A 14,013-nucleotide genomic window follows, 5' to 3' on the forward strand; every position below is an offset into this window, starting at 1 on the left:
AAAAATAAATCAATCTTTATTCATATAGCATCTGTTACAATCAATTGTTTCTAGGTGCTTTCCAGAATCCCAGGGCCTGACCCCAACAAGCAACAGTGGCAGGAAAATACTCTCCTTTAACAGGAAGAAACCTTGAGCAGGACCAGGCTCATGTAGAGGGACCCTCCTGCTGATGGAGGGGCTGGGTAGAGAGAGAGAGGAGAGAATAGAATAGGTAGATCAGGGAAATACATTTATAATACAAGTAAATACAGTAGTATAGTAGTAAATACAAATGCAACCTGCTGGTACAAGAGTAGAGTGTCGGCAGGGTCAGAGGTCGGCAGGCCAGCATACAGCTACAAATGCGGCTAGACCCGTTGATGGATACGGGGGGGAGGGCTATATAAGAAACAACATCATCAATGATCTACTCAGAGAGGAGAGGAAACCATGACCCAGTGGGGTGACAGAGGCCTGTCAGGTGATCATGTTTCTGGACCCCGGCAGCCTTGGCCTATAGCAGCATAGCTAAGATGTGACCTAACGATTAGACGACCCCCTAAATATGATGATTAGTCTGTCTATGATAGTAACTGGAACTACAGAATTAATAACAATAAGCTTTTTCAAAGAGGTAGGTTTTAAGTCTGATCTTAAAAGTAGCGATGGAGTCAGCCTCCCGTACCTAGACAGGGAGCTGGTTCCATAGCAGGGGGGCCTGGTAGGTAAGTGCTCGGCCCCCTATTTTACTCCTGGAAACTCTGGGAACCACAAGTAGACCAGCATTCTGAGAGCGGAGCGGTCTATTGGGCTGGTAAGGTCATGGATGTACAGAAACCACATTATATAGTACATATAGATCTAAATTAATATATTTCATAAAAAGGTATCTTAAAGAACATTTCTAGCACTAGTATTTTGACTTGAGCCCTAACAGAAATTACTAAAAAGAAAAAAAGCTTTTAAAGTGTTGGTCTCACACAATTATGCCTTGCGTTCATGTTTGTGTGAATAACTTTTGTATTTTAATGTACAGACATAAATCTTGAGTCTGGGGAATGATGAAAAGAATTAAGGGGAGTATGGATACTTTTAAAGGATGGTTTAGGATCAGCACTGAGGGATGATGAGGAAGCAGAAATATTGGGTAAATTATTTATGAGAATCCATAGTTCAGAGAATATCGATGAAGAGGGGAAGATAAAGTGCAGTAAAGGAGAATGAAGAGCTGCTGCATTGTGAAAGGGCTACAAATAAATTGTTACATATACTGTTTACAAGAGCTCCTGAGGTGAGATGATAAAACATCTGAAATGGATATTTTACTTGAGTTGTGTAATAAAGTTTGGAAGGAAGCTGGGAGCGAATGTACAGATGCAGGGAATTACAGTGTTGTTTAAACATCTAACAAAGAACAATTGAGAAGACAATAAATGAAAGGTACGGTAAACATATTTATTAGAAAACATTATTAGCACCAGAGTGGATTTAGGAAAGAAGGAGAGAAGGTTGATAATTAAACTCCTTAAGTTGGGAATAAAATGTAAAATGTACAAATGGATAAAGGACTTCCTGCGTGAAAGAACAAGTTACAAGTTACAATCGAAAATAATAACACCTGAGTGTTATTGTTGAAAATGGAGGGGGACTATTGTAGGGCTGTTGCTATTCTCTGTAATGATATAGTAGGAGGGCGGGGGGGTTATGGATGATGGAGCAACCTGGAAGAGGGCAGAAATCTGGAGTTTAATGTACAAAATGAAACGCAAGAGTCTATTTTAGAAATAGAGATGTAGGAAAACAAGTGGGGACGATTATCGATTATTATCGATGAGATAATTTTATCTCACAAGAAAGAAAGTTGGGAGAAAGGTAACCTAAAACAGTATAATCAGGAATTGGAGCGTTAAGGACTTTAAGCTTTTAGTGGTATGGTTTGATTAAAGTACAAAAAAGTGGGTAATGTACCGGTGTTTAGTGGGAAGAGAGTGGTTGAGTAGTGTCAACAACGCATCAGTCCAATAGGGCCCCAGCCAACCAACCCTAGTTACCTCCTCATGCTACAGTAGAATTCTCATTGTTAGTTATTAGGAAGAATAAGAATTTATAAAGCAGTTAAGAAGGTGAGACGAGACGAGAAGAATTTTGTTCTCTATTCATAAACTGCATGAGCATACATTGATGTTTATTATAGTTTTGTTTACTGTATGTACAGATGTATCAAGGAATTTATACAATGAAGTGTTAACTGAATGTTAATAGGGAAAAGAATTTATGAAAAGTCAGTTTTACAGGGAGAAAAGGTGCTGCCATTGTTAGCAATACAGTGTGTGGAAGATGTAAGACCAGTGAGGCTAATTATATGCTCAAATTCAAGTTTTGGTTTATGTAAGAGTAGTTCAGATAGAAGACTGGATATTTTATTAGAAATGCAGCAGGCACTTTACAAAATGGACCACCAAGAGCTACAAAATATGACAACAAACAGTGGAGCTAAATGTTAATATTGGTACAGAGAAAAAAGATAATTAAACACAAATTAATGGAAATGTGGCAAAAGCAGTAGGAGGAAGAAAGGAAATGGGGGGATATTCCATAATCCAGTGGAAAGACTGGCAGAGACAAGAAGGAGGTGGTTATCAAGACATGGATGGCTGTAACTGCTGTGGTCAGAAATAGACAGTGGAGCATGTCCTGGTGCACTGTAGGAAATATTACAAAGGAGGTGAACAATACAGGATCTCAGTAGACAGAGAATACAATTTACCGTCAATGATAAGGTCTAAAGTAATTCAGGAAATAAGAGTATTAAAGCCGTAGTAGATTTCCTCAGTAAAGAAGTTGATTGAGAGAATGCAGTCGTTTTTGGTTTATTGATTTGGTAGAGAAGCGAGCTATATTTCCAACCACCTGGTGGCGGTATTGCACCGACTTCTTATGTGAAAACCGCCATAAAATTGAAAGTAGAAAAAAAAAATAACCGAAGAAGAAATAATACTGGGCCACAAACCTCGTGTTTTCCTGACCCAAGAGGCAACAACTTCCCCCAGCTGGCTTTTCTACACGAGGTTAGGGCGCATTAAACTATAAAATATAATCTAAAATGCATTTTGCATCACAGCTATTATAACCATTGCCTGTTTCGATCCGCCAAGCTTAACCACGTTCTTGTTGAAGATGAATTAGCTCGGCTAACAGTTTCTGACGTTTATGCAATTTAGCGTCTTCAAATGTGAACTGTTGCACACCGCAGACCAGATTTTCTGGCAAAGTAGCATTAGAAGATGATCTGAGGTGAATAAACCATACTATTCCTGGAAATATCGAGGCAAAAGTGTTTATTAAGGTTGAGCCGAGCGGCTTGTTTTTAGCATGTTGACCGTTTAGCTACACAACAAAGTTGTAGTTGGCTCCCCAGTGCGTGTGTTGTACGTTGTCTTTGCAAAAAAGAAACAAAAAAACCCTAAAAATTAAAGTACTGTGGAATAAAGTAAGAAGCGCCGTGGTAAATAGATAATCGATACACGTTTATGCACCACAGTCCGATAACTGGAAATTGCGTAATTTATAATTTCATCTGTCCATATGTGTGTGTAAAAACTCCTAATTGCCTCTGCTGGGTGATCGGATTATTTAGTTTTGCTTGCACTCTGACGGGAATGTTCTCCTGTGGTTGGGTCCGTGTGTGACGTCACTCAGAACCCGGGACAAGTCCGGACATATTTGCTGCGCGTCGGTTTCGGTTGTATTGGCAACAGCTGAGTCACGCACGCTGTCCTGTCCTGTCCAGACAGACAGACAGACCCGCTCCGGAGGGTTGGACATGTTCAGTCCCAGTTGAAACATCTGTCCCAACCCCAGAGCAGCTGTTCATTCATTCAAACTGCAACGTTTTTACACTATGGGTTGATTCATACTAGGCAAACACAGAGACGCCGTTCAGGACTGGTTCTGGTGGTTAGTAATCAGTTATGTATTTTAACATGAGTCATGCAGGACTAGTCCCGGCATGTCTCCACGTGATTAAATCATCTGGTACAGTCCATCCTGACATGGACACGTCCAACATGGCTGTGCTGAGTCAGCCCCGAGTGCTCAGACCGGTCTAGTCCTGACATGTCTCTGTGTGAGCTGCTCTACAAGAGGCTGCAGCCTGCATCTCTGCACACTCCTGCACTTTACCTGCACTATGTTGCACACCAGTGACTCCTGATCCATCCTTTCTGTTCATACTGGTAAGAATATTTATGAGATTACTGCAAAAACATCACTGGTGTTCAATAATTCTAGTCTAATTCACTACTTACTTCTGTGAATGTCAGGTTGTTGGGTTATTTCCATGTTATTATTGTGCATCTGATTGTAGGCAGTCAGGAATCCGAATACATTTATTTTGTCAGTGATTTGCCAAAGATATTTAGCTCATTGTGCTAAATTAAATAAGCAATTAAACAGTTTTTGTACTCTGTAAGATGCAGTTTCAATATTGAGGCAACTGTAAACATGTTAATACTAATACTACTTATCTTGTTTTCATTTACCACCATTCTACTATAATATTTATTCAGCAGAATTAAATTGGATTTTACAACCTTTCAGCAGTTATTGAGCTCCCTTAAGCAGACATTTTCATTACTTTCATTGCTTTACCATTATTTTCCCTTTTTACTATTTTGATTCCACTTGAAATCTAAAAGTAAAACTAAATTGATACAGTCAATCTTCACATTTTACTAGATAATATTCTTGTGTGTTATTGTATTGTTGATAAAAGCGTTAAACATTGGGATTTAAAACTGTCTTTTAATTAATTTCAGAAGATGCAGTTTAGACTTTGTTCAGCTGCTCTAAAGCTGAATATTTAATTAAACCTGCTGGTAACATTACATTTTAAAATTACAAAAAGAGGATTTAATCTAAAAAATGTTGTGACCAAAGCCGGTTTACGTTAATGTAGCTGGTAGTGTCACCAGGGGTGATTCCTGACACTGCGTTAGAAGCTGAGCTTCCTCTAAATGTTAAAAATTAAATGGCTATTTATGTCTTGTCATGGTGACATTTCCTTGTTTTGGTTTATTTTGTTTCATTAGTGCGGTCAACCATTTCCACTGTTGAGTTCGAAACGCTCCAATACTCTGGCCATGTCGTAAATCCTGAGCTAACATTAACACGCGAAAATTTAGTGAAGCGTTACGAAGAAATTGGCTGGGTGGACGCTTGAGGTCGGCGCGCTGCATGTGTGTGTTTGTGAACCTATGAGAAACAAGAGCGCAGCGAGCAGAATCAATAGAAAATAATATTGAACGCAAATATCGGTTTCAGTATCACTATTTTACGATAATTTGATATTTTATGACACTAGTAGGAGGACGGAACAAGGTAAAAGTTTAATCTAACAAGGAAACACAGATGGAATTAGTCAGTGGGTGTAAGTTTTTTACTCTCTACACACACACACACACACACACACACACACACACACACACACACACACACACACACCCCATTTGGTCAGTAACATGGAGGCTTTAAGAGGATATCAGCTGTCCAGTCAAATCCTTTACAACGACCCTCCTGTTCTCCTCTTCTGGCTCTGTTTGTCCCCCTCCTGGTCCTGTTTGTAAACACATCCTCACACACACCTTCCACACACACGCTGACACACACCCAATATTTAGCAGCACACCTGCAAAGGCCAACTTGTTCAGTTTAAGGTTTATTCTTAACTTTTGGCTCTTTAAAACAGGGATTGCTAACCTTCCTCAAAATGACATTTAAAGACTAACAAGCCCCCAGGGTGAAACAGCACCCCTGCGATCATCTGACTTCTCGACCGTCAGCAGCTTCTGCTCAAACGTTTTCTCCAGTTTGGAACTAATGAAAGCAAAAGTGTGTTTTCTCAGCTTCTCCCTGAGCTACTGGTGTTCCCGAATTGTGTATTCTTCCCAAGTTTGTGGGCAGATTTTATTCAGAACTGTGACTTTTAGACGCTCGTTTGTTTGTGTTGGAACAGTCAGGCAGCTGCTGCAGCTCTGGCTCGTGGAGGCCGATCCAGCAGCTGCTGGTGAAGGTCGACCTCCGCCTGAAGGACCCGTTTGGAATGAATTAGCTATAATCAGGTCTGAGCTGTCTGTTCAGTGACTGTCAGAGCAGCAGAGAGACTTCCTGTTGATTTTCCTCTGAAAGGGAATTCATCTGCCCACACTTACGTACGAGCGTATTATTATTGTTATTATCGTCCTGCTGTGTTTGAGGTTCAATGGTGTCCACGTCTGTATCCTCTCTGCAGGATAGTCATCATGTCAGCTGACAGAGAGCTCAGCACAGACGCCTCCGACGACAACAAGCTGGTGAGTGATGCCCGCTTCCTGTCTGACTGACTCCATAATTGTGTCCTCACGGGCTGCTTCCTGTCTGGACCTCCAGGTTCGACCCAACGTGGAGTTCCACCGTTTGCTTCAAGACGCTGGAGCCATCAAAGACGTTTTCACCATGAAGGAGGTATGACGGGACCCCGCCACTCATTTCATCTCGTTCCACCTCCCATCATGCAACTGTGGCGCTCTCCCCGCAGGTGATGTTCTACCTGGGCCAGTACATCATCCAGAAGCAGCTGTACGATCAGAAGCAGCAGCACATTGTCCACTGCTCCCACGACGAACTGGGCCGGGTGCTGGGAGTCGACAGCTTCTCCGTCAAAGAGCCACGGTGAGACGTCGGTTTCATCCGTCGTCCCGATCAAGTTCCCACATCAAGGTCTCAACAACGCACTGTCTTTATGTTTCAGAGTTTTGTTTGCGATGATCATGAAGAACCTCGTGGCTGTGAAGAACCCAGGTGAGAACATCTGATGTGTTCCTCTTTGGGTTCCTCAGAAACCCAGAGTTCATCTCAGACCCATTATTCATAATCCTGTTCCATCAGGAGAACCCGCCCTGAAAGGTGGCTGCTTTTTCTTCTTTTTCTGCTGCCCTCGTAGAAACAATTCTTTCTGCCTTTTCCAGAGTCATCGAGCCAAAGCGACTCAAATACAGATGACCAGAGAGAGAAGTCGGAGGTGAAAAAACCCACAACGATGAAGGCTCAAATTCAACCATTATTGGTCTTCATGGATGTTGTGTTTCCAGGAGGCAGCAGACTGTTCTTCACCAGACAGGAGGAGCCGGCGACGCCGGAGGAGGAGGAGCTGCAGGAGCAGCGATCCAGGTGAACTTCTTCTCCTTGTTGCGATCAAACGTAGTGGCGCTGTAGCCTAAGCCCCACCCACTGGCGCTCCTCAGGTCCCTCCCACAACGTTGACAATGAAGGCAACGAGGAGAGTGAGGACGAGGAGGAAGGAGATGTCAGGAAGCGGAGGAGATCTGACAGCTACTCGCTGACGTTTGACGACAGCCTGTCCTGGTGTGTGATTGGTGGACTGGGAGGTGGGCGGGACAGACACAGCAGCCAATCCTCCGACTCTCACAGCACGGTGAGAAACAGACTTTTCTGTCCAACTAAATCACCCCCCACTGTTGTTTGTTTTTTGCCGTAATGACAACCGTGTGCGTTTGCAGTCTGTGAGGTCAGAGGTCACCCTCGCAGATCCAGACTCGGACAGCGACAACTTCAGCGTCGAGTTCGAGGTGGAGTCCATCGCCTCAGACGACTACAATGAAGACGACGCCTCGGTGTCAGCAGACGATCAGGTGACAAACATTGAATTCTTATTTCCAGAAGCGTCATGTTTTATTTTCATGTCTTTCCCTCGATCTTTATTAATTCAGTCATTGGATAATTAAACACTAATAATATTACCAAATGATAATAAATGATTTGCCCTGAAGTGCAATGTTTTTTTGATGTGTGGAAACGATGGACAGGAAGCCGTTATATTGTGTTGATGTTTAAACTGATCTGTTTCAGGTGTATGAGGTCACCATCTTCGAGGCTGAGGATGAAGACTCCTTCGATGAAGACACGGAGATCACCGAGGCTGTAAGACACAAGCACAGTGTCACGCAGGCCCGCGCAGGGATCTAACCATGGTTGTGTTTCTCTCAGGATTATTGGCGATGTGTCAAGTGCGACGAGTTGAACCCCCCCCTCCCCAGAAACTGCCTGCGCTGCTGGACGCTACGCCGTGATTGGCTACCCGAAGAGCTCTCCAAATCTGCCTCGTCGAGTCCCAAAGCCCTCCCCCCTAAACCAAACGACCAATCAGCAGCCAACGAAGCTCCCGGTAGGTCATAAATACGCGTTTAAATGCAAAATCAATGGCAAATTTAGGTCTCCTTCAAACCTCATTAAGACTTGCTAAAACTTTTATTTGCTCCATATTAAACATTAAGTGCAGAATATATCGATTTTATGAAATCTGGACCTGGAAATGTTCCACTTTGTGCGTCCTCTATACATGTCACGCTGGTGGCACACGAGCGCCCCCTGTTGAACCAGATTAGGAAATGCACCCAGTTCTGGTTGATCCTTCGAGCGTCGGTGTCACATCAGTGATAAACTACAGAAGATAATAGTGACTCATGGATAATTGTTTCTTGAAGGTTCTGATTTGGAGACCGACGGCGTGGATCTTCCAGATGGGAAAAATGCCAAAACGCTACCGTCTTCACAGTGCCTGTCAGACTCCACGCTCTCTGTTCCTGACTCCTCCCAGGATCTTTGCTCCTCCTCCCAGGATCTTTGCTCGTCCTCACAGCCAGCGTCCTCATCCTCGCAGCTCTTCCCTTCCTCTCTCGACTCGCAGGAACCGGCGTCGACATCCCCCGCCGGCGACCCAGCCTCCGCCACCCCCGAGCTGGAGCGCAGCGTGTCAGCGGAGTGGCGGCTGCCCGACTCTTGCCTGGACCCGTGTCTCATTTGTCAGTCGCGGCCGAAGAACGGCTGCATCGTCCATGGGCGAACTGGACACCTCATTTCCTGCTATGTCTGCGCCAGGAAGCTGAAGAAGAGGAACAAATTGTGTCCGGTGTGCAGGATGCCGATACAGTCGGTCATCCTCACCTACCTCAGCTGAGACGGACCGAGGCTGTCCACGACGGCCTCTCGCCACGCACCTCACAGGCGTCATCGTTGCTATGGTAACCCGAGAATCAGTTTCTCATTTATCTGCACTTTTTCTCTGGAAGATGGTAAAAGTTTGAGTCCGGTCACTGAAAACAACGATCAGTTATATTTAAAGCGGCCGATCCGATCGGATCAGTGAGGCAGTTTAATTCAGAAGCACCAGTTTGGGACTGTTTTCAGTGGCGGATTAACTCATTTGGTGGCAGCAGACGTCTGTAGCTCACATGACAGTGAAGAAAATATTTGTTGCTTTCTAATTTTGAGATTGTTAATAATAACAGATTCAATTTATTAAGGTGTTTAAACCAGAGTTCTTTATTTTCTCGCTATCATAAACCTCAGCTCAACCTGAGTTTGTATTTTGAAGACTGTTGACATCTTTTAAATCTTCTGACCTCAATTGTTTCCTTGAGTGTTATTGTTTCACCTGGTATCTCTATTTTATTATTATTTAATGGGCTTCACATTTATAAATTAATTTTAGATTTAATTGTCTACTTATTTAAAAGTTCTATAAAGACATCACATAGTAAATCATTGGATTTGCTATCTTAATTTTTCACATATCCTAAATATCAGCGTATGAGTTTGTTCCCCCACTAAAGTTTTCTGGAAATGTAATTTAACCTTTGATCACAAAACAGATCAAAGATCACGCACTAAACTTTTTGTGTAATGCGATGCCAAATAAGTTTCAGTGTTCCTATTTAATTCGAAAAGTGTTTTATAATCTGAGGTGTTATTAAACATTTTGTGTTAAATTCTCCTTAGAGGGATGATGTTTGGTTGCCATGTTCAGCTGCAAATGTATATGTGTAACTTCTGATATTTTAATTTAATAGATGGTAAACAGTGGGCTTTCCCAGACGAAAGCTGACCAGAAACAAAGATTTCTTTGGTAAAGGAGTAGAAGCCTTAAATGCACATTAAAAACGCAGCTCCATCTCTTTGCAAAACTGGCAAGTTTGACTGTTTGTTTTTGCGGCGTAGGTCAATTGCTCAGTTTGTCATGCGATATTCTTAAGACTGCTAAAATCGCAGTACATAGAGGTTTTGAGAATGAATAAAATTTAACTTAAGTTATCGTGGTGTCTTCTGTCTTATTTCACTTGCCGAGAATTAAAGATGTAGTACCACCGCCCGTCCACAGCGCGGCAGTATGATTAAAGGCAATCGTCAATCTTACCTATTTAAATTAAAAGATGTCCAGTATAAACAAATTAAATAAGTTGAAAAATTGATAGTCGAACAATATGTGTCGACTTAAATTTTCCTTGAAAGTAAGCATTAAATAAGATTAAAAAACGGACACGTCATATCGATCACAAGAACGTTGAATGTGAAGTGGGCGGGGCTTACAACTCCGGTACAGTCAGCTTCGATCCCAGAACCAACGTAACGATGTAATAATCTTTTTATTTAGTTCGTATAAGATCTAGAAGGCCAACAGTTTAATAAGTCGGAAAAATGCGCAGTCGTCAATCTTAACTCAAAGCTTTAATTGACTTGTGGCGTTTCTGTGGGTTTTGGAAGATTCACGCAAATATATTTAGTTTAGTTGGTGAACCGCTTTCTTCTTCCTGGTTGGACAGGTGAATAATTATGGTGGTTTTCTAGATTAAAATGTTTTGAAATGAATAACGCAGCATTTATTCCATTTGATATTTAACCAGAAGAAGTGGCTTGGACCAAGTGAAGCAGCAGCCCAAAAAAAATAACCCTAACCCTAAAAATCAATGTTTCCTTTAAAAACAAAAACTGGACGTAAACCATTTTAACACGTACCAACTTCACTGAGATTTATTTTCTGGCTTTTTTTCAGAAGACTTTCTCTTATGTGCATCAATAAAAATAGAGAAAAACGCAGTTAAATGAAGCATTGTAGAAGTCGTGGAATTACAGATTATAAAAACTGGTTGATTAAAAAATAAAAAGTGTTGACCACATGATCAGGCATTTGTGGGTTTTCACAGGAAATAAAAACAAGGCGATTTTCAGCAACGAAGCAACTTAACTAATAAACACACACAGGATAAGGCGTCCAATATGACCCCCATTAACACTTAAAAAATGAAGAAACGATGACAGCTTCTGTTATGGAAACGTGACGTTTCAATTGATGAGAATCAACAATTTGGCTCTGATTTTTGTCTCTCAGACAAACCCCAACCTGTGACAGGTCACTAGTGAGTACCATAGTGGCTCCATGATTCTAACCTCCACGTCTCGTGGTACATTACGCTAAACATCCAGAGACGCTGCAGTTCAATGATGCAAAAGTGGTCAGAAAGCGTCCGAACGTCCAGCCGAGATGCAAAAATAAAATATTTGGTAAACCTTCAGTTCTCGTGTGGCACTTTGTTTCTTCAGTCTCGACAATGAAAAACGAAACGTTGCGATGCTGAGAAGCCAAATACGGAAACAGCTACGGTTAAAAAAATAACCCTCTGGCTCCTCTCTGCTGCAGTCCCACGATGGCGGCCATCTTGTCCGTGCTGTGTTAGCCAGGTGGGAGCGGACCTCAGCGCTGAACGATAACACGTCCTCTGTGCACGTTTTTTTTAAAAATCCAAACGCCTCTGCAGGATCAGGACTCCACCCACTTCACACCACCTGTGGTCACTCTCTTCCTGTGACTCCACCAGCTCCGCCCTCTAAGTTCCACCCGCAATCCCTTCTGCTAAGTCTTTTATTACGTTTTAGTCAATGTAAGCCACTCCCCTCGCCCCACCGTGTCAGGGCAGGGGTCAAAGGTCGGTGACCTTGTTCTCAAGAGCGGCGGCGATCTGCTGGAGGCGGAGCGTCAGCTGTTTGTTCTGGGCGGCCGGGTCCTCGTCCAGAGACTGGATGATCTGAGGACGACAGCGTGACAGTTTTGATCCTGTGTGCAAATACCCCTTTAATTAAACACGCTGATGTGGAACAGGAAGTATTTACCACGTCGTAGTACTTGCTGGCGTACTGGTAAAGCTGATGTAAGGCCACCTGAGTGTTCAGCTTGTCTGTGTGTTGCTGCAAAAGTTGCACATCCAAACTCGTTCAACCACGTTTCGACCGTAAAGTTGATTCTAATGTTGACGACTGACACTTGATCTTGTCGGCTGTAGATTATAAATATGTGTTGTTTCTTACCCTCGACAGCTCAGCAAGATGTGTGTTCATGTCCTGATCGCTGACTGGAACCATCTGCCGGATGCCTTTGCAGTAACTGAGACACACACACACACACACACACACACACACACACACACACACAAATCAGATGAAGTGGAACTTAAAGCTGAAGAATTCCAGTTCGTTCACTCACTCGTCCACCATCTTCTTGTAGGAGGAAATCTCTTTTGCATAGAGCAGCTTGTTGCTAGGCGACTCCTGCAGTCAGAAGACAACAGCAGAAAGAGCAGATGAGATGATGGCTGCAGGAACTGAACGGATGGTGATCGTCAGGAGAAAATAGTCACACGAATCAGCTCGTTTTAGCTTTTCATTTCTGAAGGAAACTGACCCGACTGAGTTTGTGCTCCGTCTTGGTGCAAGCGTCCATTAAGGTCTGAGAGATGACGTAGAGCGAGGCCTCCACCACCTCCGTCACGTGCACATCAAAGATGAAGTGCGGGTTCCTCAGGATGTTCACCCAGAACCTCAGAGGCAGGCTGAGGAGACACCATCGTTCTCAGATTAAAAGAGATTAAAAACATGCTGAAAGCTTCAGAAGTTCTGTAATCACTGAATCAGGAAGGAGCATCTTTGACGCTGAATCAAACTGCTGTCACTTTTTCTCCATCTCCAACCATTTGCCCAGCCTGCTTGGCTGTTGGCTGTTTCTATGGTTACCCAAGGCGTGTAATTGGGGTGGTGATGAACCGTCAGCCTCCGACCTTTCTGACCTTTCCTCCCGTTTTTGTCTCCCCATCATGTATTGCTGGTAAAAGGAGGAACAGCAAGAGCACCTGTTTGTCTTCCAAATGTGCAGCGTCTCCTCGTCCACGTTGTCGTGCTTCAGCGCCTGCTCGTCCAGGAAGTCAAAGAAGTATTTGACGGCCGGAGGAACGATGGAGTTGGAACACAACACGCTGCGGAAGAAATCGTCTACGAACTGCTGCAACGTGCCCTGCAGGAGAGCAGAGGGGGGGTTTTCACACCGTGACACGTCTTCATTTCATCCATCTCTCCTCCTGGGGGGGCCAACGACCCCCGACACCAAAGGTTCCTCCCGTCTGCCCTCCAGATGTTACCGACGCACCTTGACGGACAGCAGCCTAGTCAGGTAGATCTCCGTGATAGCTTTGGTCATGGCCTTGTCCTTCATGCTGCCGCGTTTCGACTTCACTTCATCGATGTCGTCGGCCGGCCTCACCAGGTGGAAGGTGTTGTCCTCCTCCAGCAGTGAGTTCTCTGTTAGCATCACGCAGAGAGAGAGAGGGGACGTGTGAGAGAATTGGAAAAAAAAAACAGAAAGGTTGACAGCTGAGAACCTCAGGCTGTTCTAGTGCCCCTCCAGGAAGTATACATAAGAGTGTGTGAGTGTGTGTGTGTGTTGCGTACTCTCTTCGTAGCTGTCCTGGTGTTGGTAGAAGGACTGTGTGTGTAAAACTCTGGACAGGACAAGTGTGGCGTTATCTCTAACCTGGAAGACAAGGAAATAAGCCAAAATGACTCAAGACAGAAAATGTGGCGCTTTCATTTCAGTTGTGAAGCGTTTGTGTATTTTTAATGTTTGATGTAAAATGAAAACAGGTTTTCGTGGGGAAGCATCTGTACTGACGTTGTAATGAGCCAGGGTGTTGAGTTTCTTCCAGCGTCCTTCCTTCTGGGCTGTCAGGTCCAGGTCAGACAGAATCTGACCTGTGGAGCCAGGGCGCCACTCTGTGGACAGAGACGGCATTACACATCAATCACGAATGAGGCCGGGCTGCCTGCAGTTCCATCACAGGCCTGCGGGGGCGGCAGCGAGTTGGGTGCAGAAAT

General features: G+C 43.7%; 2 protein-coding genes across 10 annotated transcripts in view; one reads left to right on the plus strand and one right to left on the minus strand.

Moving 5' to 3' along the window:
* The first annotated feature begins 2,933 nt into the window (after window positions 1-2,933).
* mdm2 (MDM2 proto-oncogene) lies at window positions 2,934-10,129 on the plus strand. 2 transcript variants are annotated; one of them, XM_011613205.2, is made up of 12 exons: window positions 2,934-3,050; window positions 6,272-6,332; window positions 6,409-6,483; window positions 6,557-6,690; window positions 6,770-6,819; window positions 6,987-7,039; window positions 7,110-7,188; window positions 7,263-7,453; window positions 7,539-7,670; window positions 7,888-7,959; window positions 8,026-8,203; window positions 8,523-10,129. In XM_011613205.2, exons 2-12 carry the CDS (start codon window positions 6,282-6,284, stop codon window positions 8,993-8,995), a joined length of 1,488 nt encoding a protein of 495 aa, XP_011611507.1. In that variant the 5' UTR covers window positions 2,934-3,050; window positions 6,272-6,281; the 3' UTR covers window positions 8,996-10,129. The 2 variants fall into 2 exon arrangements, with proteins under 2 accessions (XP_011611507.1, XP_011611508.1); XM_011613206.2 differs by lacking the exon at window positions 2,934-3,050 and adding an exon at window positions 3,086-4,217.
* A 658-nt stretch (window positions 10,130-10,787) lies between these two features.
* Window positions 10,788-14,013, minus strand: part of plxnb2a.1 (plexin b2a, tandem duplicate 1) — a 79,300-nt gene continuing 76,074 nt past the window's right edge. For all 8 annotated transcript variants that reach the window (XM_029825854.1, XM_029825852.1, XM_029825849.1 and 5 more), the window contains 9 exons: window positions 13,811-13,911; window positions 13,591-13,672; window positions 13,289-13,440; window positions 12,996-13,156; window positions 12,551-12,698; window positions 12,353-12,417; window positions 12,178-12,253; window positions 11,983-12,057; window positions 10,788-11,897 (listed from right to left, as the gene is read on the minus strand). In XM_029825854.1, the coding sequence (XP_029681714.1) occupies window positions 11,793-11,897; window positions 11,983-12,057; window positions 12,178-12,253; window positions 12,353-12,417; window positions 12,551-12,698; window positions 12,996-13,156; window positions 13,289-13,440; window positions 13,591-13,672; window positions 13,811-13,911 (965 nt within the window). In that variant the 3' untranslated portion in view covers window positions 10,788-11,792. The remainder of the gene's footprint in view (window positions 11,898-11,982; window positions 12,058-12,177; window positions 12,254-12,352; window positions 12,418-12,550; window positions 12,699-12,995; window positions 13,157-13,288; window positions 13,441-13,590; window positions 13,673-13,810; window positions 13,912-14,013) is intronic.

Source organism: Takifugu rubripes, chromosome 18 (assembly GCF_901000725.2).
Source record: "Takifugu rubripes chromosome 18, fTakRub1.2, whole genome shotgun sequence".
Taxonomy (NCBI): domain Eukaryota; kingdom Metazoa; phylum Chordata; class Actinopteri; order Tetraodontiformes; family Tetraodontidae; genus Takifugu; species Takifugu rubripes.